General features: G+C 40.8%; 1 protein-coding gene across 1 annotated transcript; it reads left to right on the top strand.

Annotated features, from left to right (window-relative positions):
• The first annotated feature begins 2,685 nt into the window (after positions 1–2,685).
• Positions 2,686–25,561, top strand: LOC103697818. The gene is made up of 12 exons (XM_008779757.3): positions 2,686–2,869; positions 3,007–3,149; positions 3,372–3,469; positions 3,892–4,151; positions 9,478–9,638; positions 9,790–10,134; positions 14,190–14,323; positions 17,884–18,629; positions 21,340–21,488; positions 21,591–21,812; positions 21,894–22,043; positions 24,142–25,561. The coding sequence occupies exons 1-12, from the start codon at positions 2,686–2,688 to the stop codon at positions 24,478–24,480; spliced, it is 2,931 nt and encodes a 976-aa protein (XP_008777979.2). The 3' UTR covers positions 24,481–25,561.
• The last annotated feature ends 625 nt before the right edge of the window (positions 25,562–26,186 follow it).

Below are 26,186 nucleotides of genomic sequence, written 5' to 3'. Positions count from 1 at the left end.
ACCTTTTATCATCCAATAAATACGATTCACAGAGTCCTACAGAAACCATCTTTGTAAGACCCAAGAGCTCTAAACTCATATTTGCTCTTGGTACACAAACATCAATTTGAAGTAGCAGGCCTATGATAGTCTACCAGCACTTTTGGTTTGGATATCCAAAATTTGAGTCCGTATGCCATTCTTTTCTTTTTTAATGACATAGTTAAGTGGCTAGGCCACAACCTGATTTCGGCCAAGATTCCGATAGTTTGGGACTAAACAGACTTGCATATAGGGACAAGTTGTCAACAACAAATGTAACACATAGGCAGTTGTACGCTATTTTTTAATGGTATGGGATCATTGTTTATAACTCTATGGTAAAAATCTGTTGATCTTTGCACTCCTGCAACTTCAAAATCATTGACATAATCATCACAATTTGGGCGTCGTGTAGACATCACGATCAACGTTGCTGGATATCAGCACATTTGAAGCGATCTGATAATAACAATGCTAACAATGAGAGGACAACCAAGAGTACGGCTTGCTATGGCTTTTCATTTTGTCAAGGTCTTATTGACTGCTAAATACTTTTCTTGGGGACGGTATCTACACCTAAAGATTGCTTCTTTCCTGAACCTTGGTATATTGAAGAAGGATTGGAGCAAACATGTGATGGAAATCCGGTCTCTGAAAATAACTGAAAGTATAGAAGGAAAAATATATCCTATTACTGGCTTAACTGTTGGAGTTTAACTTAAAACAAAAAATCTAATTAAAAAAAAATATATACCAGCTTCATTCACTAAATTTTAGGTAGTTTAAAACCTTTGAAACTCTTTTTTTTTTTTTTTCATATGCTTCTTTCAGAAGAGATGCGACTCCTCTTCTGAAAAGAACGTTAGTTTTGATGTCTATAGGAATGCGATGTTTCTGAAACATCAGAAACATCGCATCTTCGGAAATGCAGCACAATATTAGTGATACTCTATTTCTTAAAAGTCTTCCACAGACAGAGTTTTTTTATTTTTCAACTTCTACTTTTTTTCTTCTTTTATTTTCTGGACAACTAAAGGAGTTAATCGAGTCAAACCTCTCAACCAATCGTATTCGTTAGAGGAGGATCGGGCTGAACCGGATTATTGTACCTTAAAAATGAGATTGCTGCAAACCCGCACGTAAGGGGTGAATTAAGTTCTTAAGATGGTGTATATCACACATCTCGATCCACACAAGTTTTTTTTCAAATTTCTAAATTTAGTTTAGTAAATTATTCTTTTATAATACTATAATAAAATAACGTTATAGCAATTTGTAGAAAATAGTTCTCCAACATTAACTACAAGTGGCCGATGGTAAAATTATATGCTTATGTTATTTAATTATTCTTTGTTAATGCTTGTGGTTTTAACAGATTGCCGTGGATCCTCGGATGCAGGTTTATAAATTATTTCTGAAGGGATTGGCAGCACTTTTTATTTATAACTAAGTTCAAACCTCTTCTTTGTAAGAACTCATGGAAAGATTCAGAGAATCGCATCTGTAGCTGGCTACTTAGAATCCAATTTTACAGGAAACGCAGTGCTGGCACTGACTAAACCATGGACTCCTATAAGTGATCATCAGATCCAGCACCTTCCCGAGCTTCACATAAAAGTGGCCCCTCAGTAAAAACCTTTTTTATAGTCATAAATCACTGTCCAAGAATCATTTCTTAACAGAAACTAAAATTTCCAAGTAGAGCATGATATTTTTGGATTTTATATTCTCATATCCAAGAATATTGTTGATTACATCAAACCCACCAAATATGACAGTGACTAACCAGCTGTATATAAAGCAAAATATTACAATGGTCATCGGTTTCTCCGCGTCCTTTGGTTTGGTCACAGAATGTGTAAAGAGACATGACAAAATACATAGGGAATTGCTAAATATAACATCAGCTAAATTGCACTCATTGCCTCCATAAAACCTTTTCAATGCCCAACGTTTGTATATCCGAATATGCGTTCGGACATGAATCTGAGATGCTTTCCTGGATCCACCATGACACCACCATTTCTCTCACAGTTTCAGATCCCAAAAAATCATAGGATGTCCATATCTTATTATTTTTCTGAAACCTGAAAGTTGATCAGTTTTCTGCTAGCAACTCCTCTTTCTTATCCTATAGCAGTTAACAGATCAATTAGCATTATCAGCTCTAAAGTTTAAGCATACTAATCATATTTTCCTTTATATTCCTTTGGTAGAAGCTCCTGAGTTTCTGATCTTGAAGCTAATAGACATAATTTATGCTTCTGCTGTTGTTTGTACATCTTTTATCACTTCCCATAGAAAGCTCAGAGCAGTCATAATGAAGAAATGAAGACTAACTTTCATTTTCCTTGAAATAATCATGATCCATTTAGCTCACTGTTTCTTCATATGCTTTAGTCGAAGATCATATCTCAACATGACACGACTGATTAAGGCTTGGCCTTCTCACCATCCATCAGTACCTTTGTTATCACAACAAGCATGAATTCATGTCTGCAAAAATATAACTTTTACAGACGTGCACCAACCCAGTATTTTGTCACAGAATAACATATGCAAATTAAAAATAACAAAAATCTAGTGGTCATACACCCTGTATAAATGCTCTTCTTCCTTCTTAGTTTTCCATATACAGTGCTAAATTCTTAAACTGGAGATACCATGTCAGTGGGGTCACAGAGGGTGGTGGTGATCCAGGATGCGTCAAGAGACATCAGTTCGAGCGCAATCAAATGGGCCATAGACGGCCTTTCCCTCAAACCTGGGGATGAACTCACACTCCTTGGAGTTCTTCACCAGGTCAATACCCCTAGTACGTTTCCTTTCATGGCTGCTGGAAAATTGAGTAAGAATTCAAACTTTTATTAGAAAAAGGAGATAAATGGTGGTGACTTATGAAGAAAACATCAAATAAGATTATCAAATGTTATTTTCTTTGCTGCCAATTGATTTTCATTGTCCTTTATTTTTGTTCCTTCCCAGTGGGATACAAAAGCAGGGTAGACTCAAATTCTATGTTAGGAGCAAACCGAAAAATCATTGATGAAGAACTTAAGAGAAAGGAGGAAGAATATCAGAACAGTGAAGAGATTGCTTCGATTATTGAGCTCTATGAGACAAAGAAGGTATGTCTAAGTAGAATAATCCATTTAGAATGGCTATACTTGTAGATGCTACTTAATATCTGTACTTATCAGCTATCTGATATCATGAAAACATTTACATAATCAGCTATCTGATTAACACAAATATTTCTGCAATTTTGACATATATTATTTTTCATACCATACTAGCAGATTACTAAGAAATGGTCGTTAACATGAATTCTTTTTTAACATGGCAATCAGATTACTTTTCACAGAAGGGTGGTAGCAGCAGCTTCACCAAAATTAGTTGCTCTAGATGCAGCCAAGAAACTGAGGGCAACATGGATAATTCTGGACAGGTTAGGCAAAAATGATATAAAGGAGGATAGGAATTTCCAATCATTAAGTTCACACAAGTATATATAAGAAAGAAAATGTTGTTCACCATAAAATCGGAACATCATATGAATGCTGCATTTAAGAGGAAAATACACAGTAATGGACTATATTGTCAAGGGTACATAGTTATTTCAATGTTGCACCTCCTTGATAACACTAACAGTTATCAAATATAGCCTTTCTGTCAGAACCCTTATTCGACTAAAACAAGCTACTCATCCTTTTGCCTTTTCTTTTGCTTTTTATTTTTTTTAAACTACACTTCTCTAAGATTTTATGGACAAGTTATTTCTAAAATCAAGCATGCATATCATGGTGTTCTGGTTATCCAGTCTGTTTTTTATTTATTTTTAACTAAACAATGAAATTTTCTTTTTAACAGACAGATGAAAAAAGACAAGAAGTACTTCATGGAGAGGCTATCTTGTGGTATCTCAAGGATGAAACGCAACAATAGCGTTGAACTCCTGAGAAGGCCAATAACTAATAAGAAAAATTCTGAACATACAATAGGAAATCAGAAAACCAATGTGACATACGACGAGATGTTACCAGGAGCAGAGATAAAATCAGGAGATTCTGATATGATATTAGATATTCCGGATGATGATGATCTTTTCAGTTTGGAACTATCCCCAACGAGTAAGTCAGACTCTTTTCTTTTCAAACATTGATATTTATTTAAGGGAAAGAAGAAAAAAAGATAGTTGCACAATACACTCAGAGTGCCAGATTTGAAATTTCTGGGCTGCTATAATATTTGCCATGAACTCATTAAGACCAAAGGTAAATTGATTGCACAATTTATAAAACTATATTTTATATGGTGGTCATTTTTGTTCATGCTGCGGTGTTTGCCATGTCTATCTGTCATCAATTTCCATCTTGCCACAGTGATACTCATGAGCATGTATTCAGATATGCAAGTTTAGTCTTTACTTCTGAGATGAAACCAATATAATGATGCAATTGCTAAGCCATTTAGAGTTCACAACAAAACTGGTGTATACAAATACTTCCATGAGATATGACTAATAGAGAAATGGAATCAAGAAAAGGATGCTTATGTTTGACAGAAACTCAAATAACATGTATTTCTTTAATTGCACATTCTAATAAATGCTAATGTATTATATGAGTTATAAAGCTTTAACCAAGTTTCATATCTAAAACCAATGCCAGGATGAGATTAATTTCTCAAACTAGGAAAAAATATAAAAAATTTGTAACTGTACATCTTGAAAGAAAAGATGGTTTTGAGAAGAGGAATGGTGGTTGTCTGAAAGATTGTGTGACTGACAGGGCCACTCGGGTTTAAAGGTTTTGGCGACTTCACATAATGGGAGCTTTGGATTCAAATAACATTCCAAACTATTAACAAAAATGACAACCAGAGTAATAATAGAAATCTTTATAAAGCGCACAGATTTTCCTTGGCTTCTGACTAGGGTAGTTAATTTGGAGTATTCTATTCAGTTTTTTCTGAACAAGAGTGAAACTTCTTGCTGATGGCTTTTTATTTTGCATGTTGTCACCTTCATGAAGTTTTGAACTTTCTTACTATTCTACTAGGTTTCTTGTGAGACCCCAAATTGTTTTGTACTCACTAGCTATAGAGATATCATCATCTTGGCCATCCAATGGAGAAGAATACTCTAGTTGGTTGGTTCTCCTTAGGTCCCAATACCTTGGTCTCGCTCATTTACTAATAACTTTCTTCAAACCTCGTATCTTTATGACAAGGATCTGGGTTTTTTTTTTCCAATTTTTTTTGGCCCCTTTAATATTAAATATACTTGAAGTTTGTTGTTTCCATACACTTTGATAGACATTTACATATGGAGCAAGGTCCACAATCTCGATACTGGGTACCATATCGGTACCTTATCGATTTGGTACAGTAAATCTCTATGCCGAAATAGCTCTCTAACCATTTTTCTCAATTTTCATTTCGATACACACCTCATTACGGGGTGATACGAAGCTTGTACCGACATAAATGTGTGTTTCGTACTGATTTCTCCAGGTATGGTTTGGTACGCCCCATACGGGGCGACACGACAGATGGGGCGATGACAGACCTTGATATGGAGTATTGCTCTAATTCTTGAATCATTCTGTTATAGGATTTTGTTGCCTCATTTCATCATCTATTACCATTGAGTGCTTCTAGATTCACATTGTCTTGATTATATCCACGTTATTATATTCACGTTCTGCATATGGATTGTATAACCAATTACGCTATTGGCAAGTCATCTTTGAGGTTTCTTTGAATCTTCCATTTATTGTCCTTTGTTCACCATTTGAGCAGAATTCTTAAGCTTAATATCTTCTTGATTTAGCCTTTTCTTGTTCCTGGAGTCACTTGTTTCCCTCTTATACTTGGTGCTGTTGTGGATGTCCATTTCACCTTATCTATCCCCAACAAAACATCTGCACTAGTAGCTTTTGTTGTTGTGACTATGACAAGGAGTAGCTTCAAGACTTACTTCACTGTCTGAACCCCAGCAACTTGGAACGCGGTCATCACGACACCTTTGCCTCAAAATGTTTGCATTAAAGATACAGCTACATTCTCTGCGCTTAGTAAGTATAGGTAGCTCATCTCCAGTTAGCAGATTCTATATGCATATAGGATTGGAAATGGGTTGGGCTTTAGTCAGCCACAATTAGCCTAGGCTCTGCTTGAATACCTCAAGTTTTTAAGCACTGACTCATACAAGGTGGTATGGGGTGCATCGTACCAACTCAATATGGTGCAAGTATGATATGGGAGCTTGGTATGCTCTTATACCAACACATTGTATGGATGTCATACCAACTCTAACAATATACTGTCTGTTGATACAGGGGTTACCATATTGTACTAATAAAATACCTATGCAAGACCTAATATTGAGACGAAAAACATTGTATTTAGGTGTACTCAGGCCCAACCCAAGCACAAATTAAATTCTTTAAGCCAAGCCAACAAATTTCATGGTTTACCGCATAAATCAATCTCAAATTTGGCAGCAGAGAGACAAAATATTGGTAGTATTGTTGTAGCTTGCAAGAATGATGGCTGATCATGGTAATGATTACAAATAACAAAGATATGAGGTTTCAAGATCTAGTGACCTAGTAGTTAAAGAGAGTAGAGAAGAGAGAGAAGGATGGTGGTGGGAAGACTAGGAGAGTTGTCAGGACCCATGCGGGCGTGTGTTTAGTCCCACATCAGCTATGCACTAGATGGACCCTAGGTATCAAGATTTGCAATCTTGGTACCAGATACTGTATTGGTACCTTATTAGTTTGGTATAGTATGGTACGATATACCTTTGTACTGAAATAGTTCTCTGACCATTTATCTCAGTACGCCTCGGTACACACTTCGGTACACCTTGGTATAGCCAGTACGGAGCTTGTACCGACTTGAAGATAAATTTTGTACCAGTTTTCTTTCGATACGGTATGCCCCATACCGGACGGTATGAGGCGGTACGGTATGGTATGCCCCATACCAAGCGTTATGGGATAGTACGGTAGACCATGCTAGGTATTTATATAGGGCCAAGGAATCTAAAAAATACCTCCTAGCTAGTTTTTTGGGTGAAATCCTAGGTTGTTGCAAGAGTAGAGAAGAAAGAGGAGGTGAAAAATCAATGGTTATGTACTTCAAAAAAATAATAATATGCACGCATGCACACAAATAAGGGTTTGTGGTAGCCCCTTCCAACAATTAAAGAAGGTAAAGAGAAGAGGATTTCGGCTTAGGGGGTGTGTGTATTTGTTGCCATTGGGCATTAGCCCGATCAAGGCACCGAGTTGACAAGGTCATTGGAGTGCTCAGCTTGTCCATTGTCCAGATCAGGAAGGTAGGCTATGGGCTGTTGCATGCCTTTAGGGTGATGGTTTCGTGGCTACTGTGCTTGCGTGGCAGTGGCTCAGATGCCGCACATCTCCAAGTTAAGATGGCAGAGGTCTTGCTCGGACCACTGCTCTGATGCTAGATTCGACTTGAAATAATAAAGACAAGAAAGTCCACCCATCAAAGTTTGTTTGATGGGTGACTCTCTGATGCCTAAGTTAGATATGACTCTCAGAAAACAGAAGGAGGCCTGAGAGTAGTAGATAGGCAGTGTAAGAGAGTCAAAAGAAAACTTATTTGAAAGACCCCCAGGAATGCAACATACAAGCGAGATCCGGAGCCTATCGCTGAGTAGTTCCGATGTTTAGACTAGCCATTATGGTAACAACCCACATATCTCGCCTATGAATCACACCTTCACTTCTCCGGTGCACGGATTGCTTGCGTATTGCATTTGTTTGAAAATAGTTTACGATCATAGCCGAGTTGCTACCAGCTAGGGGAGAGTTTGAAATGTGAAGTATTCTCCATATGCCTTCACGGTCGGCCATGTAGCCAGCTTTGAGTGGTCAGCCTGTGGCCATGCGGTAAGGCCTTATTAGTCAGTTTGCCATATCAACTATGGTCAGTTTTGAGGTATACAACTTGCTCCCACTTCTGAGGCCGCCTTGACATGATTAACTAAGGAGAAGGAAGTAGCTTTCCTCTGGCCAGGCCGACTAGCCAAGACGAGCCATGAAATCGATTAGTCGGGATTATTTTATTAGCTTTGAAAATCTTCTAGAGACTGCATTTATGATTGCATGCTGACATCTACCCTCTTCAAAGTAGTATCACTAGCGCTAGATTTTCATAGCAACAATTGGATGCTTTGTCGATAGCGATCTGAGAGACGGTTCAGGATCAAACACCTGGTAGACATGTGGCAGAAGATTGAACCAAGCACTCAAATGGTCACATCGATTTGGGCTGCCCGAGGCTTTATATGCTTCATGTCCAATTTGGGCCTTCTATAACCAGTTGGCTAGAGAGAGGTTGAGAGTGGGCCAGCATTTCGTCTTCAAAGTTCTTTCCCCCTTCCATTCTCGACCAGAGTCCTTCTCGTCCTTGCCACTAGTGTTTGTGCTTCTGTCCCTCCATCGGAGCTTCCTTACCTTAAACTTCCGGCAGGTCCTCTTGGTACGTTACTTTGGTTTGGTAGTTTTAAGGTTTTCGCCCATTTTCCTATTCTTTTCTTCTCTCCCTTTTCTTTGTATGTTCTGGCTGGGAGAAGTGCCAAGGCAAGTAGCGGAGTGGTCATCAGACAACGAGCTTATAGCTCGGTGCTCTCCTGATTGAGCCTCCGCAGGCTCGGAGGGACCCTCAGCAGCGACCGACTTTGCCCCATCTACTGAAAAAAGCATTTTGTGGGAGACCGACCTGAAGAGGCTTTGTTCTGAGTACCATACTGCAAGGGGCTTCTCTTTGAAGTTGCTTGACCCTTCTGGTCGGGTGACATTGCATAGGAAGGATCAGCTCGCTCTTTATGAGAAAATTCTGAAGGTAGGAATGAGGCTTCCTATTTTGATACATTTTGCTGAGCTCTTATATAGGTATCAGCTCGTCCAAACTCAGCTCGCCCTCGATGGCGAGGATGATCGTCTGGTTCCTTTTCTTCATCATCTTTCATGGCTTTACTCCTTCTGTGGGGTTGTTCCAAGCTTTTTTTCAGCTAAAGGAGCATCCCTGAAATAAGAGTTGGTGGCACCTCTCCAGCAAAAAAAGTTGCTACTTTCTTCCATCTGGCCCTTCCTCCATTCATAGTTAGAAGGGTTAATTCATTTATGTGACCTCAAAAAAGGGAGGGGGTCGGGACCTCCCGATGTAGCGGACCACACCGGTGAAGAAAGCAATGAATTTGTTCTCCATTCTGTCTAACGAGGAGCATGCGACAGTCAATACCCTTCGTGATATGCAGGCACCATCCTTGGTCAAACTGCTTTCAGAGGCTGTCTTAATAAATGCCGGTCTTTGTCCGGCCTCCATCGATGGTAACTTTTTTGTCTGATTGAACTTATTTTTTTTCAAGTGTTAATACTTGGCTTCTCTGACTGACTTTCTCATTTGTTTTTGCAGGGATGAAGTTTGATCTCAGTGAGCATATGTCCGAGACCACCAAAGAGGCCCCCAACAAAAGAAAGCTTGGCGGGGGCAAGGCCAACCCATCGAACAAGAAGAAGAAGGTATCTGCTGCCCCGCCAGCCCTTACATATAAGCCTCAAGTCACCCCAAGCTTGGTAAGTACTACTCGAGCCGAGGACTAGCCTGATGAGGTAGGGTCACCCAAGGTGGAGGTGGTTGCCCCAATATCCACTCATCCACTGGTCTTGGAGTCTCCTACCGATAGCTATGTCCAAAGCTGAAGGTGCGTCGATAGCCGCATCGAAGGCTGTGCTAGATTCCATAGCCATTCAAGATGCCGCTCTGGCCTTTGTTTCCATTGATAAACCTGAGCCAGTTCTTGAGTTTGCCTCTATGCCGGTGCCTGCTTCAGCTCCTTCCGCTGAGGCTCCAGAAGCATTGAGCTCCCAACTGCCCCCGTCTTCACCTCAAGGGGCCAAGCCGGGTATTTACCAACTGAGGTGGACGATCAGAGCTATCAACTCGTTCGTCAATACCTCCTACATTGTAGGCGAGATGATTGGAGGGTTTATGCTTTCCAAGGATGAGAGGCACCTCTGGATGATGAGGACGAAGGAGCTTGTCAATGAAGCTTACATCGAAGCGGTTGAGGCAAGCGCCGAAGCTCCAAGACTTTGATTCATTGTATTCGACTCTTTTCTTTACCATTTGAGCTGATTTTTTCTTTGTGATTGCAAAACGCCTATGCTGTCTAAGTTGTTACCGTCGTCTTCTAGACCACCAGCAAAAAGTAGAGGGCGCCGAGTACGAGATCCGTAAGGCTGAGCGTGGGAGAGCTACGGCAGACTCAGAGTGGGCAATTGCTCAGGGAGCATGCTAAGGAGCAAGCTCATCTTGCTAGGGAGAAAAGGCTCTGCTTCAAGGTTGCACTCTCCGATGCGTAGAAAAGCTTGAGGCAAGGAGGGGATCGAAGGAGAAGGTGGCTCATCTCAAGGAGGAGATCGCTCGAATCAAGGAGGTGGCAGTAGAGGTGGAGGACAGAATTTCTCGGGTCGAGGACAAATTTTACCTGAGCCGAGAACAACACAGCTCAAGCCGAGGAGCAGATTGCTAGGGCTGAAGAGTGAGCCGCTCGAGCTAAGGAAAAGTCCATCCAAGTCGAGAAGAAGGCTCAAGGCGGTCGATAACTTCAACGACTCAGAGGAATTCCATTATGAGATCTTGGAGGCTGCCATGGACTCCTTCAAATAAGGCTTCGAGTGGTGTCGGGCGATGGTTGGCAACCTGCATCCTCATGTCGACCTCAGTCGCATTGTTCCCAGAGGGCTGGTTGCTGTTGAGTAGGGGTCTTATTCCAGAAGAGAGGAAGGAGAAGGGAAGGAGTACAATAGGTTTTTTCTTCCTTTTAGGCTCGGCAGTGCGGTGAGCTTTCTTTTGTATTTTTCCTTTTCTACTTCCAACCTTCTATAATCCTTTTCATGGCATTAAATGCAAAGAGCTTCTCTAGTGCTCTATCTTTTTTTTTTTAATTTTGGCTTCTCGATCAGTGCCTCCTCTGATCTGTTCAATTTGTCTCAATTGTAGAGTCTTGTAGGGTCTGAGTCTTGTACTCATTTTGTAAAGTCGTTTGGCCGTCGAGTTGATGCCATTTTGTAATTACAGCAATGAATGAAAGTGATTTTATTTGGCACTTCATTTTTGCTTGAACTTGCATGTAAGGAATGCACATTGACCCATTAAGTATCATAGGTTGGCTCCACACATGATCGTCCCAAGCACCACCCAAGTCCATGCATTCAGAGGTCGAGGTGCAGGACCATCATCAGTGGATCATAGAATCTTGCCCCCCATTCTCTGCCAGCTTGAAAGAGGCATGGGACTTGAACTCTTTCATGAGAGCCTTCAGAGGCTTGAAGAATCTGAAGGTTGATCTTCCATGCTGCCGAGACCTGAGGATCGCGTTGCCATTGACGGGAGTGATGGGTCGGGCATTGTGGATTGATTTAGACTTCAGCTACCCTGAGCTCGTCATATCCTTTTGATGGATAGATCTATTCAACTTTACAGTCCTCTAGAGATTGCCATCTCTAGTCGTGCTATCCCAACCTAGAAAGGTCGGGTAGCTTGCCATATGGGAGCCTATAGAGTAGCAGTGTGTCTCTACCTAGGCCGTCCTGACATGGAGATATCGATTAGCTCGCCAGATCGTCGATGTGGGAGCCGATAAAATGAGAGTGTCTCCACCTAGGCCATCCTAGACTAGAGAGATCGGTTAGCTAGCTAGGTCTTTAGCGCAAGGGCCGGTTCCTCCACATGGGCTATCCTGACCAGAAAACATCAATTAGCTCATGAAATCTTCAGCGCGAGGGCTAATTCCTCCACCTAGGATGCGGTTAGCATATCATATCTTTGCTGTGGGAGCTTGTAGAATGGTAGTGGGTCTCCACTTGAGCCATCCTAACTTGGAGAGATCGATTAGCATGCCAGATCTTCAGCACAAGGGCCAGTGCCTCTACTTAGGCTATTTCGACCTGAAAAGATCGGTTATCCCGCAAGGTGTTCAGCGAGAGCGTCGGTGCCTCCACTTGGGCTGTCCCAATCTGAAGAGATTGGTTACCTCACCAGATCTTCGGCGCGAGGGCTGGTTCCTCCACTTGAACTATCCTGGCCTGAAGAGGTTGATTAGCTCACCAGATCTTCAACGCAAGGGCCGGCACCACCTAGGCTGTCCTATCCTAAAAAGGTAAGTTAGCTTGCTATATTTTCAACGTGAGGGTCGGCACCTCCACGTAGGTCATCCCATCTTGAAGAGATCGATTAGCTCGCTGGATCTTTGGTGTAAGGGTTGGTTCCTCTACTTGGGCCTTTCAGGCTTGAAAGGGTCAGTTAACTCGCTAGATCTTTGGTGTGAGGGTCGGCGAAATGGAGGTGTAGCTCCGCAGGATTATCCATGGGTTTAGCTTTCTAGCCATATATCGCCCAATCCGTAGCAAGTCATTAGGGAGATTTGCCCGATGTGTGGAACTTGTGATTGGTGGTCTTTGGGAGAGATATCCGATCAAAAAGTTTCAGTGTGTTCGCTATTGAGGGTTCAAAGGTCAGTAGTCTTTAAAGGACACATCTGATCATTCATTGATTGCTTGAGAGCGATTTATCAACTTAAAATACTTTGATAATTTTTGGAGAAAAAAGATGTTTCATTCATTAAAATCAGGTTTACATAACAGGATATCTTACTAATGATACACTTGAAGGTTGGCTAAGTCCCATGTCCGAAGTACTAGTATCTTGTTGAGGTGCTCCAAATGATAGGCTCCTGGGCGGACTATCTTTGTCACTTGTATGGCCCTTCCCTATTCAGTGCAAGCTTGGCTTGCTTTATGGGTTGTGATACTTCAGTCTTTCTAGGCATTGAATCTTCGGTTGAAAGAACTTGACTTTCGCTCAAGAATTGTAGTACCAAGCTACTCGTCGTTGATAGGCCACCATCCGAATCTGAGCTCGCTCTCTCATTTCTTCCAATAGGTCGAGATTGGCTTGAAGGTTCTTAGGGTTCCATTGCTCGTTGATTGAGTCTACTCAGTGAGACAGTAGGTCAATCTCCAATTGGATGACTTCTTATGTGCTGAATGTGAGGCTGAAGGAAGTCTCTCTTGTTGGGATTCAATGTGTGGTCCGGTATGCCCAAAGGAAGTCTTTCTCAGTCCAGCCTTGTCATTAAGCCTTGTAGAATGGCTCTATTAGTCACTTCAGTTCTCCATTGGCCTAAGAATGTCTGACCAAAGTTAGTCGATGGTCAATCTAAAGTTCGATACAGAACTCCTTGAAGCAGGCATTGTTAAACTACCTGCTGTTATTGGTGATGATCATCCGAGGATGCCCAAATTAGCAAATGAAAACCTTCCAAATAAAATCTATAGCATCATTCTCAGTGATCCAAGCCAATGGCTCAGCCTCAATCTACTTGGTGAAGTAGTTGATGGCCACTATAAGGAACTTCTTTTGCCTAATTGTCGGTGGAAAAGATCTGAGGATGTCCATCTCTCATTGGGCGAAAGGCTAGGTGACACTGATCGACGTGAATGGTGCCCCCGACTGCTGCTGGATGTTCACATGTCGCTAGCATCAGTCATACCTCTTCATGAAGTCAGTCGCATCCTTCTAAATGGTTGGCCAGTACTAGGCTTATCATAGGATCTTATATGCTAAGGTCCTACTCCTAGATGATTGCCGCAAATCCCCTCGTGAACTTTTTGAAGTGCGTAGTCAGCATCGGAATGTCGAAAGCTCCTAAGAAGAGGCAGGATAAACAACCTCTCATACAATATCCCATACAGGAAGACGTAGAAAGGTACTTGGGATTTGAGTCTCCGGGCAAGGTTCGCCGTACCGATACCGAACCCCGTACCGGTGCCGCACTAGCATAAGCGTATCGAATGTCGGTACGGTACAGTACGCGGTACGTCAGGCGTACCGACACTGGCGTACCGGTACCGGTATCCATCGGTACGGGTACGGTACGCCCGGTACCGACCTGTATCGATCGGTACAGCATACCATGTCTCCGGGCCTCTCTCCAATCATCTAGAAGCTTCCTATCTTGAAGATAGTCGACAAGGGGGTCGATCCAACTCAGCTCCAAATCGCTTTGTATGACGGAGCTCGGTTCCTCCTCTATGCTGTATTTTTCAAGTATTTTAAGGTAGGTTGTCTTCCCTAAGTCAGCACACTCCAAGGTGGCGAGCTTTGAAAGTAGATCATCCTTTGTGTTCTCTGATCTTGGGATCTGCTGCACTTCAAACATGTCAAAGGATGAGAAAATGTCCTTGACTTTCAAGAGGTACTTGACCATCGTGGGACTCCTTGACTCAAAATCTTCTCGGATGTCCCTAACAACCAACTGGGAGTTCTGAAGGCTCTTAAGTCTTGGACTCCAAGCTCTCTCATGAGCTTGAGGCTGGTAATGAGGGCTTCATACTCAACTTCATTATTGGACAACTTGAAACCGAAGTGTAGAGCATATTCTGTCACAACTCCATATGGGCTAGTGAAGATTAGCCTAGCTCTGCTTCTGTTCAAGCTGGAAGACCCATCGACATGCAATATCCAGAAGTCTTTCGGCTCGGACTCTTCTTAGCTTTCTTCTATGCTCGCTTCCTTGGGAATGGTGCATTCCACGAGAAAATCCATCAACGTTTGCACTTTGATGGCTAGTCGAGGATGATATTGGATATTGAATTCCTTGAGCTTGATCGCTCCCTTGGACAGTCTTCCTAATGTGTCCAACCTTTGCAGAACTTGTCGCACGGGCTGGTTGGTCAGCATAGTGATGGAGTGCAGCTGAAAATAAGGCCGAAGTCTCTGAGCCAAGATGACAAGGACATAGGCCATCTTCTTGAAACTCGGGATACCTCATGTTGGCATCACGGAGGACTCAGCTTGTATGGTAGACGGGCTTTTGCACTCCCTCCTCCAGGATAATGACTGAGCTCGCAAGTGAGAAGGACACCACGAGGTAGAGGTAGAGCATGTCTTCTAGGGTCGGCTTTGATGAGAAACGGTGGTGCATTGAGGCACCGCTTGAGTTGGTCGAAGGCAACTCGATACTCCTTAGATAGTTGGAAGTTCTTGACTTGCCTCAATGCTTTGAAGAAAGGCAGGCACCTTTCGGCCAATCTTACCACAAACCTATTCGGTGTCACAATCCGACCTAAACTTTAGACCACCTTCGTCCTCAGGGGCGCCATCTCCATCACAACATAGATCTTTTCCAGATGGGCTTTGATCCCCCATTGTGTGACCAAGAATTCGAGGAACTTCCTGGTAGTGACTTCGAAGGTGCACTTGCTCGAATTGAGCTTCATGCGATGTCTCCTCAAGCTTGTAAATGCCTTGTATAGGTCAGCCACATGCTGCTCGGCCTCCGTGCTCTTCACTAGCATGTCGTCAGCATAGACCACTATATTGCGACCAATCTGGTCCTTGAAGATCTTGTTGACTAGGTGCTGGTATGTAGCTCCCACATTCTTTAGACCGAATGACATGACCCTATAGCAATAAGATCCGTTGTCGGTGATGAAGAAGGTTTTCTTCTCGTCCTTGGGAGTCATCTGAATTTGATTGCAGCTCGAGAATGCATCCATGAAACTCAACATCCGGTTTCTCGATATCGCATTCATGAGCTAGTCGATCCTCGATAATGGAAAGCTATCCTTAGGACAGGCCTTGTTGAGTTCAGTGAAGTCGATACACACTCGCCACTTTCCGTTGCCCTTCTTCACGAGGATGACATTTGCTATCTAGTTGGGGTAGTCGACTTTTAGGATGGAGCCTGCTTTGAGGAGCTTGTCCACTTCTTCATTGATAGCGTGTTGCCTCTCCAGGGCGAAGCTTCTCTTCTTTTATCGAACAGACTTGTACGTCGAGTCCATGCTCAACTTATGAACAAGCACGTCGAAGCTTATACCTAGCATGTCAGAGGCTAACTAGACAAAAACGTCGGCATTTGCTTGGAGAAAGTCTACTAGCCGAGCCTTTGTAGCTCTATTGAGGTTGGCTTCGATCTGTACCATCCTGCTCGATTGTGAAGTCGACGTCGTTCCCAAGCTCAATATGTGGCCCCTCAAAGCTTTAAGGTGGCAATCCACCCCCTCGATCTTGCGATCGAGGTCGGCCTCCCTCCTAGAGACCCTCTTTAATCTGTGGTATGATGACGACCTGACGTTGATCCCTCTCAAGACCATGAACTCAGTGATCAGTGCCTTCTGTCTCGCCCTATGCCCCACAAACATGAGCAATGCCTATGTCAGACCCATCTTGGGCTCCGAGGATGGGTGTAGTGACTCGGCTGCACTGCATCCTTTTGATGCTCGACGTGTAAATTTGGAGCTGCTGCTGCGGCCAGGACTGTTGCTGGTTGGCTGCCTTCTACTGTAGGTTCTAGATGACTGTGATTAGCATCCGAACCTACTGCATAAGTAGACAAAATTGTTTAGCGGTAATCAACGGCTCTGATTGTGGCTCCTACAAAGGATCCCTCCGAGGACTCTACACAGAACTATTAGACTCTAGGGGTGTCTTGTTGGGTAGCTGTAGGCACTACCTGTGATCTCCTTGATTTCATGGCTGCATGTTGCCTGCTGATATATTATACATCCGAATATGGGATCAAGATCCTTCCTTTAGCGCCAATCTATTGCCACTAAAAATTGACCTGACTAAGATTGTAAGTTGACGAGGTCACTAGAGTGCTCGGCTCATTCCTTATCTAAATTAGGAGAGTTGACTAAGGGTCATTTTGTGCCTCCATGATGATGGTTTGGTGGCTGCTGTTCTCAGGTGGTGGTAGCTCCGATGCCGCGCATATCCTAACATTGGATGGCGGAGAACTACTGCTCCAATACTGGATCCAACCTAAAACAACAAAGCCAAGGAAACCTACCTAACAGAGCATGTTCGGTGGAAAACCCTCCGATGCCTGAGTCAGACACACTCTTAGGAAATAAGAACGGGCCTGAGAGCAGTAGAGAGGCAGCATAAGAGAGTCAAATAATTACTTGGAGAGCCTCTAGGAATGTAATATATAGGCGAGGGTTGGAGGCCGTCGCCAAGTAGTTTAGGTGTATGCGCCGACCGCTATGGTAGCAGCCCACGTATCTCATCTATGAATCACACTTGCGCATTTTGGCCGCGTGGATTGTTCACATACTGCGTTTATTTGGAAATAGTTCACAATCATGGTCGAACTATAGCCAGCTAGGGAAAATTTTTGAAATATGAAGGATTCTCCATACATTTTTTAGGTTGGCCACGTGGCGAGCTTTGAGTGGTCAGCTTGCAGCTATGTTGTGAGCCCTCATTGGTTGGTTTGCTAAATTGGACTATCATCAATTCCAATCTATATCAATATATATTGATATAGATAAACATTCGAGCTTCAGGCAAGGTCTCGATTGGTGTGGAGGCTGATTTAAGTCTTCAAACTAAAGCTTTGTGAATCTTATGCTCAAACTTTCGACCTATGATCAACAAACTTAAGGCTAGTTCAAGTTCATTTCCAGCTGAAATCTAGATATCATCTAAATGTGATTTCCCTCTCTTTATAATTTGTATTTCCACCAACTTAGCCGACAGCGTACTTTTCTGCCATCTTGCATTGCCAGCCTTGTTAGTTTTAGGTAAAGTAGCATCGCCATGTTGCTGGTAAACTTGTCAGCTACAACTATAAAGACAGTAGTTTCTGTTCTGCCGTGCGTTACGAATTTAATGTGAACCTCCATGCTGATTTTATGATGAAAAAGAACAGATATTTTTCATTTAATAAAAATAACTGTTTTCTAGAGGAGTGAAATCTAAAATATTAATATTTTTCTCAGAGTTAAAAATCCCTCGTATAAACAGCTCCAATGCAGAGATTTCGATTGACAACATCAAAGGGGCCCCAGACGTCAGCGCAGCAATTCCTTGTTTTTCTGCATCAACATCAAGTGACAACCAATCTTTGCCAAACGCAGCTTCAACCCCTGACCAACCAAATCCTGAGATTTTATCAAATTCTATCGTTGATGAGAAAAAGCATTTTCCCATTCAATTTCAAGAGGAAGATGACCTTACAGGAACCCAAAGAGCAGACAATAACTCTTCATTACTGTTGGATACTAGCCACTGCAAAATACCATACACACAGAGTAATGAATCCATAGTTGAGGAAACAGAACAGAAAAGTGCGACCATTTCTAAGGAGACATTGACATCCGGATTTGTCAATCAACAATTGGAAGGAATGCAAGAAAATCCGATATGTGCATATTGTGGGAATGACCAACCCAAAACTGAAGAAAAGATAGATTTTACTTATGCTGAGCTCCATGCTGCTACAGATGGATTTTCCAAGGAAAATTTTCTGTCTGAAGGAGGATTTGGGTCTGTTTACAGAGGCAGGCTCAAAAACAGGCAGTGGATTGCTGTCAAGCAACTCAAACATGCAAGTTTGCAGGGAGAGAAGGAATTTAGGTCAGAGGTTCGTGTGCTCAGCAAGGCTAGACATGAAAATGTGGTCATGCTACTTGGTTCATGTTCAGAAGGAACTCATCGGCTGCTTGTTTATGAATATGTCTGCAATCATTCACTGGATGTACATCTGTCAAGTAAGAATCATCTTATTATTGTTTGTCTTCCACTTCTTCCCGGACTGCTAGTACTTTTTAGTTAACAATAATGCAATCTTTTCAAGAGTGACAATATCTTTACCTGGGTAAAATCTGATTCTATTAATAGTTTTTTTCTTCCACCTTTTCCATCCTCATGAATTCTGACTATGGGGAACACGACTACAATACTGTCATTAGACTGTGTCCAATTACATTGCACATAAGATATCATTAGCTCGAATTAGAATTCGACACTAAAGTTTTTCTGCTGACTTCTCTGGTATCACGATCTTGATTAGTTTTAAGTCAACTTTGTTTGGTTGAAATCATAGCTCGAGCATTTTAGCCATCTAAGACTCCAAGTTTCCATTTTAGTGAAAAGTTATAATGGTTGAAGCTTGAAATAGTAGTAAATGTTCATATTTAAAACATTAAAACTTTCATGCACTTAAAACCATCAAGTTCCTTGCTGAGATGCTTAGAAACATTACAGAAACTGAACCCTAGAAACCATGCTATACTTCAGATGTAGGTTTACATCTATTATACGCAAAAACCAAACACCCCATGCAATGAATTGTTGGTGGATCTAGAAATCTGTACTCTGTAGAGTATCATACCAACATTAAACCTCATCAGCTTGGGAACATCATGACATGACTTAATCCAAGGGTGGTAGAATACCAGAACCTACATAGTTAAACAGTCAATCATATAGTTATGCAGGCAACAAGACAATGATTGGACATTCTACCTAACACATATATGAATTTTTTCACATGGCCGAAGCAATTAGGCAGCCTTAGGGGCTTTACACCCTTGATACAATCCAGTAGGGTTTGGTTGTTTATGTACCTATTTAACTGGTTTAAGCAGTCAAATGCACAAATTACTCGAAGATAATGTTTAACGACTGATCTTGCTGAAATTACTGTCCTACAAACATGACTTTCGACATTTAAATTTCAGATTAAAGAAAATGTAAGAATTGACATTCAACAGTCAAGTCATATTTAAAGGATTTAAGCTCTAGGACTAGATACCATATAAACTGCAAAGGTTTGTGAATAACTATAGAAGTGATATATTGCTTTAAAAAAATATATATACTAGAGCCGATATGTAGAGAAAAAAAGCTGTTCTTGAATGTACAAATATAACTAATGAAAATTAAGAACAAGATAGACTAGAGCATATTTTAGAATAATACAATATAAGTCAAAGTTAACAACTAGATGGATTTTCCCATTATTTCAGACCATGACATCATATCATTTAGAGTAAAATAAAGAGTGCATCTGATTTTCAGTGAACTCTTGTCTTATATATCTAACTAGGATAACCTTCTCTAGACTAATTGACAGTCAGTGAATTTTGAATGACTACCTTATATATAGGATATCCTGTAGATAGGTGGGATATCAATTTGAACCCTTTGATTCACTTAATGGGAAGAGGTTGATTGCTAAATTTCTGGATTCTTAAAATATCAGCAATCACCACTGAATGAACTCTGGCATCCTGTATATGGATGTGGTTGAAAACTCAACCTCAATTGTTATGAAAATTTCCTCCAACATACAACCCTAGCATATCTAGTACCATCCATATATCAGATTGGTACAATACACAGACAATGATACTGCCCGTAAGAGATCTTTGGATTTAATTGATACACTTAAAATTTATTTCAGACAAGAATAAATATCAAAATTTGAAAGAACTACAGATGTAAGTTTCTTAATCTGCTGCACAAGTGTTTGCTGTGGTTGTTTTATGAAATTATGTAGCTGCATTAAGGAATATTAAGTGGTCCTTTCAACAGCCACATAACAAGGCAACACCTGCAGTTGGAATTTCTTCAACACTACGGCCCTTCGAGATACATGAACTGCTGCCAATGGGTTTATGAAGCACAAATAGAAAGAACAACAAACTAGTTAACCAACTGAGCATTTGACATCAGGGACTTCCTACATTATGTGGCCTTCACCAACTTGCGAATCATGAAGCAATAACAAGACAAACTTTACTACAAATCAAGATGTTTCTTTATTTAGGAAGAAACAGAAGGCATCAAAGAATTACAGAGTTCATCTCCATGACATTACAAAGATCATTGCAAGCAAAGACATATACTTAATAAGATACTAGAACGTGTGCCACTACAGGCCCTTCAATGGCATTGGATATTTGAATCAGCCAAGTAGTATATCTTCAATTATTTCATCTTATCACATCATTTACCTACATGCAAATTTATCAGCAAACTTTGTCTATTAACAATGTCCTGAAAACGATAGATGATTTGGAAAGAGGGAAAAGGATTGTCATTGGCTAAGTACCAAATGATAAATGCTCGTGAAAATTTTTCAGGATGTCATAAACAGCTGTCCCAGCATTCTGTATGACTTGTCAATTATGAAGAGGTAGAGGATACCAAAAGTACAGTTTTAAAGGCTCTTTGTACTTGAAAAACTTTCTTTTGTCAATTTTGACTAGGCAAATTGCTTCTTGTACTGTTTTTATTCTCTCTGTATGACCTTTCCTCTTTGTAGACTAGAAAAGCTGTATGTCTCTAGGCCACACCTAACTCTATTTTTTACTTAATACATGATGGACTGAAACTAAAAGTTAGCACTTCTTGTTCATCCACCAACCGGACGATTGAGATCCAATTTCCTAACAATTTATTGAATGATGGCAGAGCACAGTCCAAATGTCTTGAGCTGGAAACACAGGATGAATATAGCACTTGGAGCTGCAAAAGGCTTAAATTATCTGCATCAAAACAACATAATTCATAGAGACATGAGGCCCAACAACATCCTTATAAACCATGAATATAAACCTCTGGTACTGGATTGCTATTGTTAAACATGAATATTTTCGTGTTAATTTGAAGTTTGAAATGATAAACTTAAAGACTGAATCCCATTTTCCTGTCGGACATACAAGTTAGGAGATTTTGGGCTGGCAAGAACACAACAGGATGAATCTGATCGCTTATCCGAAAATAAGGTAGTGGGAACATTTGGATACCTGGCACCAGAATATGCAGAAAGAGGGAGGGTCTCAACAAAGACTGACGTTTATTCCTTCGGAGTAGTTCTACTAGAGCTACTCACCGGACGGACTCATTTGGACAAGACTCTTCAAGAGAAAAGTCTCGTAGGATGGGTAAGTTTAAGCAGTAGCACTCTTTCCTTGATCATCTAACTGTTTCTTCCTTCAGCACAGTTTTCTTTTATTCTTTTACAGGCCAGACCACTTTTAAAGGAAAGAAAGTATCCAGAACTGATTGATGAGAGAATTATCGAATGTCATGATGTTCACCAACTTTTTTGGATGGTCAGTGTGGCTGAGAGGTGTCTCAGTAAGGATCCTGATAACAGGCCATCCATGGAAAAGGTAAAGTAATAAAATTCATATCAACAGATGCAGAATTTTCTTTTGATTACCACATAGTTTTAATCAAATGATCAAACAGCAGAATCACAAAAGTATATCTGCTCCAGTAGAATATTATTATCAAAAATTGAAGTGAAACCAGCAGTAGAAAAGATAGTATTTGCTGGAGCGAAGTTTGTATATAATCCACTGGAGAAAGGTTTGAAAATCTCATATAGATCACCATGAATTTAATCATGAAACCTTCCTTAGTGAATCAACTCTCATTAGGTCAACATGCATGCTAATATATGACCGTCTCACACTGCAGTTCAATAATCACGTTCCTTCAAATTCGAACCAGTTCTTTAACATATTCCTACAAATAGGCACACATCATGCTACAGGATATATCGGATCAACTGCTTCACAATGTTAACTGCTCCAGCTAGAGGGAGCAGTCACTTTGCCCCCACCTAAAGCCTCAACAAAAATCACCTTGCTTATATAAGCTTAACTATAGAAATAATACTATTTTGGTTAAGCTGCACAGTTTTCATGTCACATTTTCGACACTGATCATTCCATTTTCTAGTGACATCTAGATCTTATGAGTGGTACTGTTTCTACTTGCATCCTCAAATGTTAAGATCATGATTTAACAAAATTCCCTGACAAAAATGTGTGCCCTTTATCTTGTTACTAATTGCACCCCAGCTAAGCCTTACGAACCTCAAAGTGCTGAACTACCAACTACAAACATCATCTTCTTTAATAGAAGTTTTATTTTTGACTAGTTATGAACCAATTTTAAAAAAGAGAGAAATTCTGAGTTCCAGGAGCCATGCAAAACTCCAAGAGACCTGAACTCAAACCATTAACAATGTTTAGCAACACAAATGTTTGATAATTCTTTTCCAAGTATTATATTACATTCATAATTTTCAAAAATGCAAACATGTAATCTAATTGTTTTCTCAAACTATAAGATTCCTGAGGACATCTCGTAATCTTGCTGTTAATAAGGAAATAACTTGTACCACGTGTTTGATAACTCTTTATTTAATTCGTCTCACAAAGATGAGTTGTTATATTATTCATGTTGTATCGTTTTGAGATCCTGTTATTATTGAGTTTGACCATAAGCATTACATAACAATACTGAATCAAGCAGCATGAAGTAATTACTAAATTAGGACACAGCGACTACTGAAATCATATCATGAAACAATGTAGCAGCAAAAAAATAAGCTATTTCTTCCTTGACAAGAAAATAGAAGCACCTTCTAGGGAAGTTATATAGGGGACTCAGACCTTTCTTCAGTAAATGCCAAAGGTTGCTGTGAGGGCCTTCTCACATGCACAATTGAACCCTCAACAACCACCAAGCTACCTATTCATTTAGGTTATTTGTTTGCTCGACATGTTCACATAACTCCTAGCACATTGTGTAAAGGAATGAAATTAGAAAGTACACATCCTAACATCAAAAATCATAATGAGAAAAAAGGCTCATCTTCTTCCCACCCTATATTTGATTCCTTTATTGATTATATTGCCATCAACAAATTTCTGCCTTCCAAAATATTAAATATCGGTGTGAGTCGTAGAACAGCAACCACTAGGACTCCTTTCTAATTAATAAATACACATAGCACAAGGATTTTGCAGACGCACCATGATCCAGCACTATATTGTCATATTGCGTATAAGAATTAAATACCAAGGGTGCTTCCAATAAAAGGCTCTATAAAGACAAAGAAAACACGATTGTTTATCATTCAAATACTCTGAAACATAATTAAATCATAGTCAGCATAACTTTACTCCAACATGTCTCATGGTGCAAACAAGTTATCAACTCTTATGTTACAGCTTGGTATAGAATATGAAGCAGATAAGAGTCATTGATTCAAAAAGGCAAACATCTGAGTTCATAAACAATTCAGGGGACAACATTAGGAAAATAATTCAGGAGGGGATTGAAATTCAATTTGGGTTGACAAAATCTATTGAAGAAAGTTTCCTCAGAAGAATTCCAATTTAGACAAATTTCACTATTCAAGAGTTCAAAATTCTCAACTGAATGAACAATGTCATCGCTTTGGATCCATGACAGGTTGAGCATGCATTAAAGTGCATAGTAGATGGAGAAACAGTGAACGGAATTGAAGATTTTTCTCCAGCGCGCTCTTCAGCTAGTAGCTTGTCAAAATCAAATGAATTGATAGGCGAGCAAGAAACAGAGACACAGGAAAGCACAAGTACAGATCTGCTAACAATGAGCAGCTCTCAAACAAAAGGAACTTTTTCAGTAGTATCCTTGGAAGAGGCTTCCAGATCACAAAGCATATCAAAAAGTTTTGAAGATTCATTATCAGGTAGAAGGATTACTTTCAAAAACAAGACAGGAAAATCTCCAACCCCACAAGTCTTGTATGACGAGATGCTCATTTAACTCTATGCATGCAAAATTTCATATTAGGCCTGTATAAATAGAGATATTGCTTACTCATGTGAGTGGAGCTAATTCTTCTTTGTCAACAAATAAAGAAAATTAAGATGTAAAATTTCTCTCAACATCTGCATATGCTCTTTGAAAACAATGTATTATAAAAGGTTTCAGGACTTGCAAATCTTCATCGATGAAAGAAACAAATATTCCAAATTTTTTGTCCTCCCCTTCCATCTCAAGCATAAGACTGTGTGGGCAATTCTAAATTGTTTTCGGTGTTGAAGCCTGTAAAAGTTAGATCATTATCCTTAACTCTATGTTATTGGATTTCTTTACTTGCTTGAGGTCAATGTGGTGCCTTTACATGTTTCAAAAGCTATATGGTATTTGTGAAACCGAACTGGGCCCGGTCCACTTGACCGGCCCAGCCACCAGTTCCGGCCTCACGTGCGTTGCACGTGAGGGCACACAGTGAGGAGGTGGAGGGGATCCATCCCGAAGAAGCCGGGATCCCCTGTTTTAGGGCATTCTCCTCCTCCCCTTTGAGACCATTCGAGGTAGAGCCGCCACACCTGAGTTCTTCCTCCTCAGGCTGCCGGCAGAGAGAGAGAGAGAGAGCGAAAGAGAGAGGGAGATAGAGGGCTTTGGGTCTTCTTCGGTACGAGGGGTCTTCTTCTTCCTTACCGCCGGAGAGGAAGAAAGCCGCCGGACTTTCGTCGGGGCTGAGGTAAGGCCTTCTCCTCCTCTCTTGGTGATTAGCCATGATGTGTTGAGGTTTTGGAGCCGGCCAATCGCCGGAAACTTGGGTCCAAAAATCGGTCGGCCGAGTGCTCCGCCACTGGCCTTGTTCACCGCCGGGAGTGGCCGGGCTTGCTCCGCCACCTCCTGCCGCTGTCAGAGCCGGCCACCACGGCCGCCCTTGGGCCCGACCGAGAGGGAAGAAGAAGGGGGCAGGGGGGTCACGGATCCCCTGTTTCGCCGAAGGGGAAGGAAGAAAGAAGTCGGGGGAAGTTTCTGGAGAAGAAGAGAAGAAAAGAAAAAGAAAAGGAAAGGAAAGAAAAGAAAAAAAAAAGAAAAGAAGGAAAAAGAAAAAAAAAAGAGAAAAGAAAGAAAAAGAAAAGAAAAAAAAAAGAAAAGAAGAAGGAAAAAGAAAAAAAATGAATAAAGAGAGTGGGTGGTTTACGGGTATGAACCCGAACTCAGGGTGCTAGGCACTTCTGTAGGATCAGCCATGGGAGAATATTAAAATTTAAGTTTTTGTATACATATATTGTGATGGTTTTAAAAGAAGAATATGATTTTTGGATATTAGGTTCTGCGACGGATTTACGGAATTAATTGGATTTATTGAGGATCGCGTTCGCAAGTAAGTGATGTAACCTCTTTCCTAGATTTATCGGCAAAGTAAATATCTGTTTTACGAATCGAATTATTTATGATTTCGAATTTGATGCATGGATTATATGTGTATTTTAGAATATTATATGATTATGATTGAACGTATTTGCTTCTGATTTGAATTGTGTTTAATTGCTCCGACATTGTATCTTTTGGCTTGGAACACTAAACATAATGTAAGAAAAGATTATGACTCGAAATAGATTCAGACTTGCAGTCGGGCTATGTTGAGGATCCTGCCAATGGGGACTAATACATTGGTACCGCAAGAAGAATAGTCGGTGATATGACCCTACCACAGGGAACATGTG

This window comes from Phoenix dactylifera, unplaced genomic scaffold (assembly GCF_009389715.1).
Source record: "Phoenix dactylifera cultivar Barhee BC4 unplaced genomic scaffold, palm_55x_up_171113_PBpolish2nd_filt_p 000870F, whole genome shotgun sequence".
In the NCBI taxonomy this organism is placed as follows: Eukaryota; Viridiplantae; Streptophyta; class Magnoliopsida; order Arecales; family Arecaceae; genus Phoenix; species Phoenix dactylifera.
This window is presented reverse-complemented; position numbering and strand designations above follow the sequence as displayed.

Excerpts from the sequence above, each read along its gene's own strand:
- LOC103697818 (XM_008779757.3), top strand. The coding sequence starts at position 2,686 with ATGTCAGTGGGGTCACAGAGGGTGGTGGTGATCCAGGATGCGTCAAGA. Across the intron at positions 2,870-3,006 it reads CATGGCTGCTGGAAAATTGA|TGGGATACAAAAGCAGGGTA; the intron begins GTAAGAATTCAA and ends GTTCCTTCCCAG. Across the intron at positions 14,324-17,883 it reads ATGTCCTTGACTTTCAAGAG|CTCCAATGCAGAGATTTCGA; the intron begins GTACTTGACCAT and ends TCGTATAAACAG.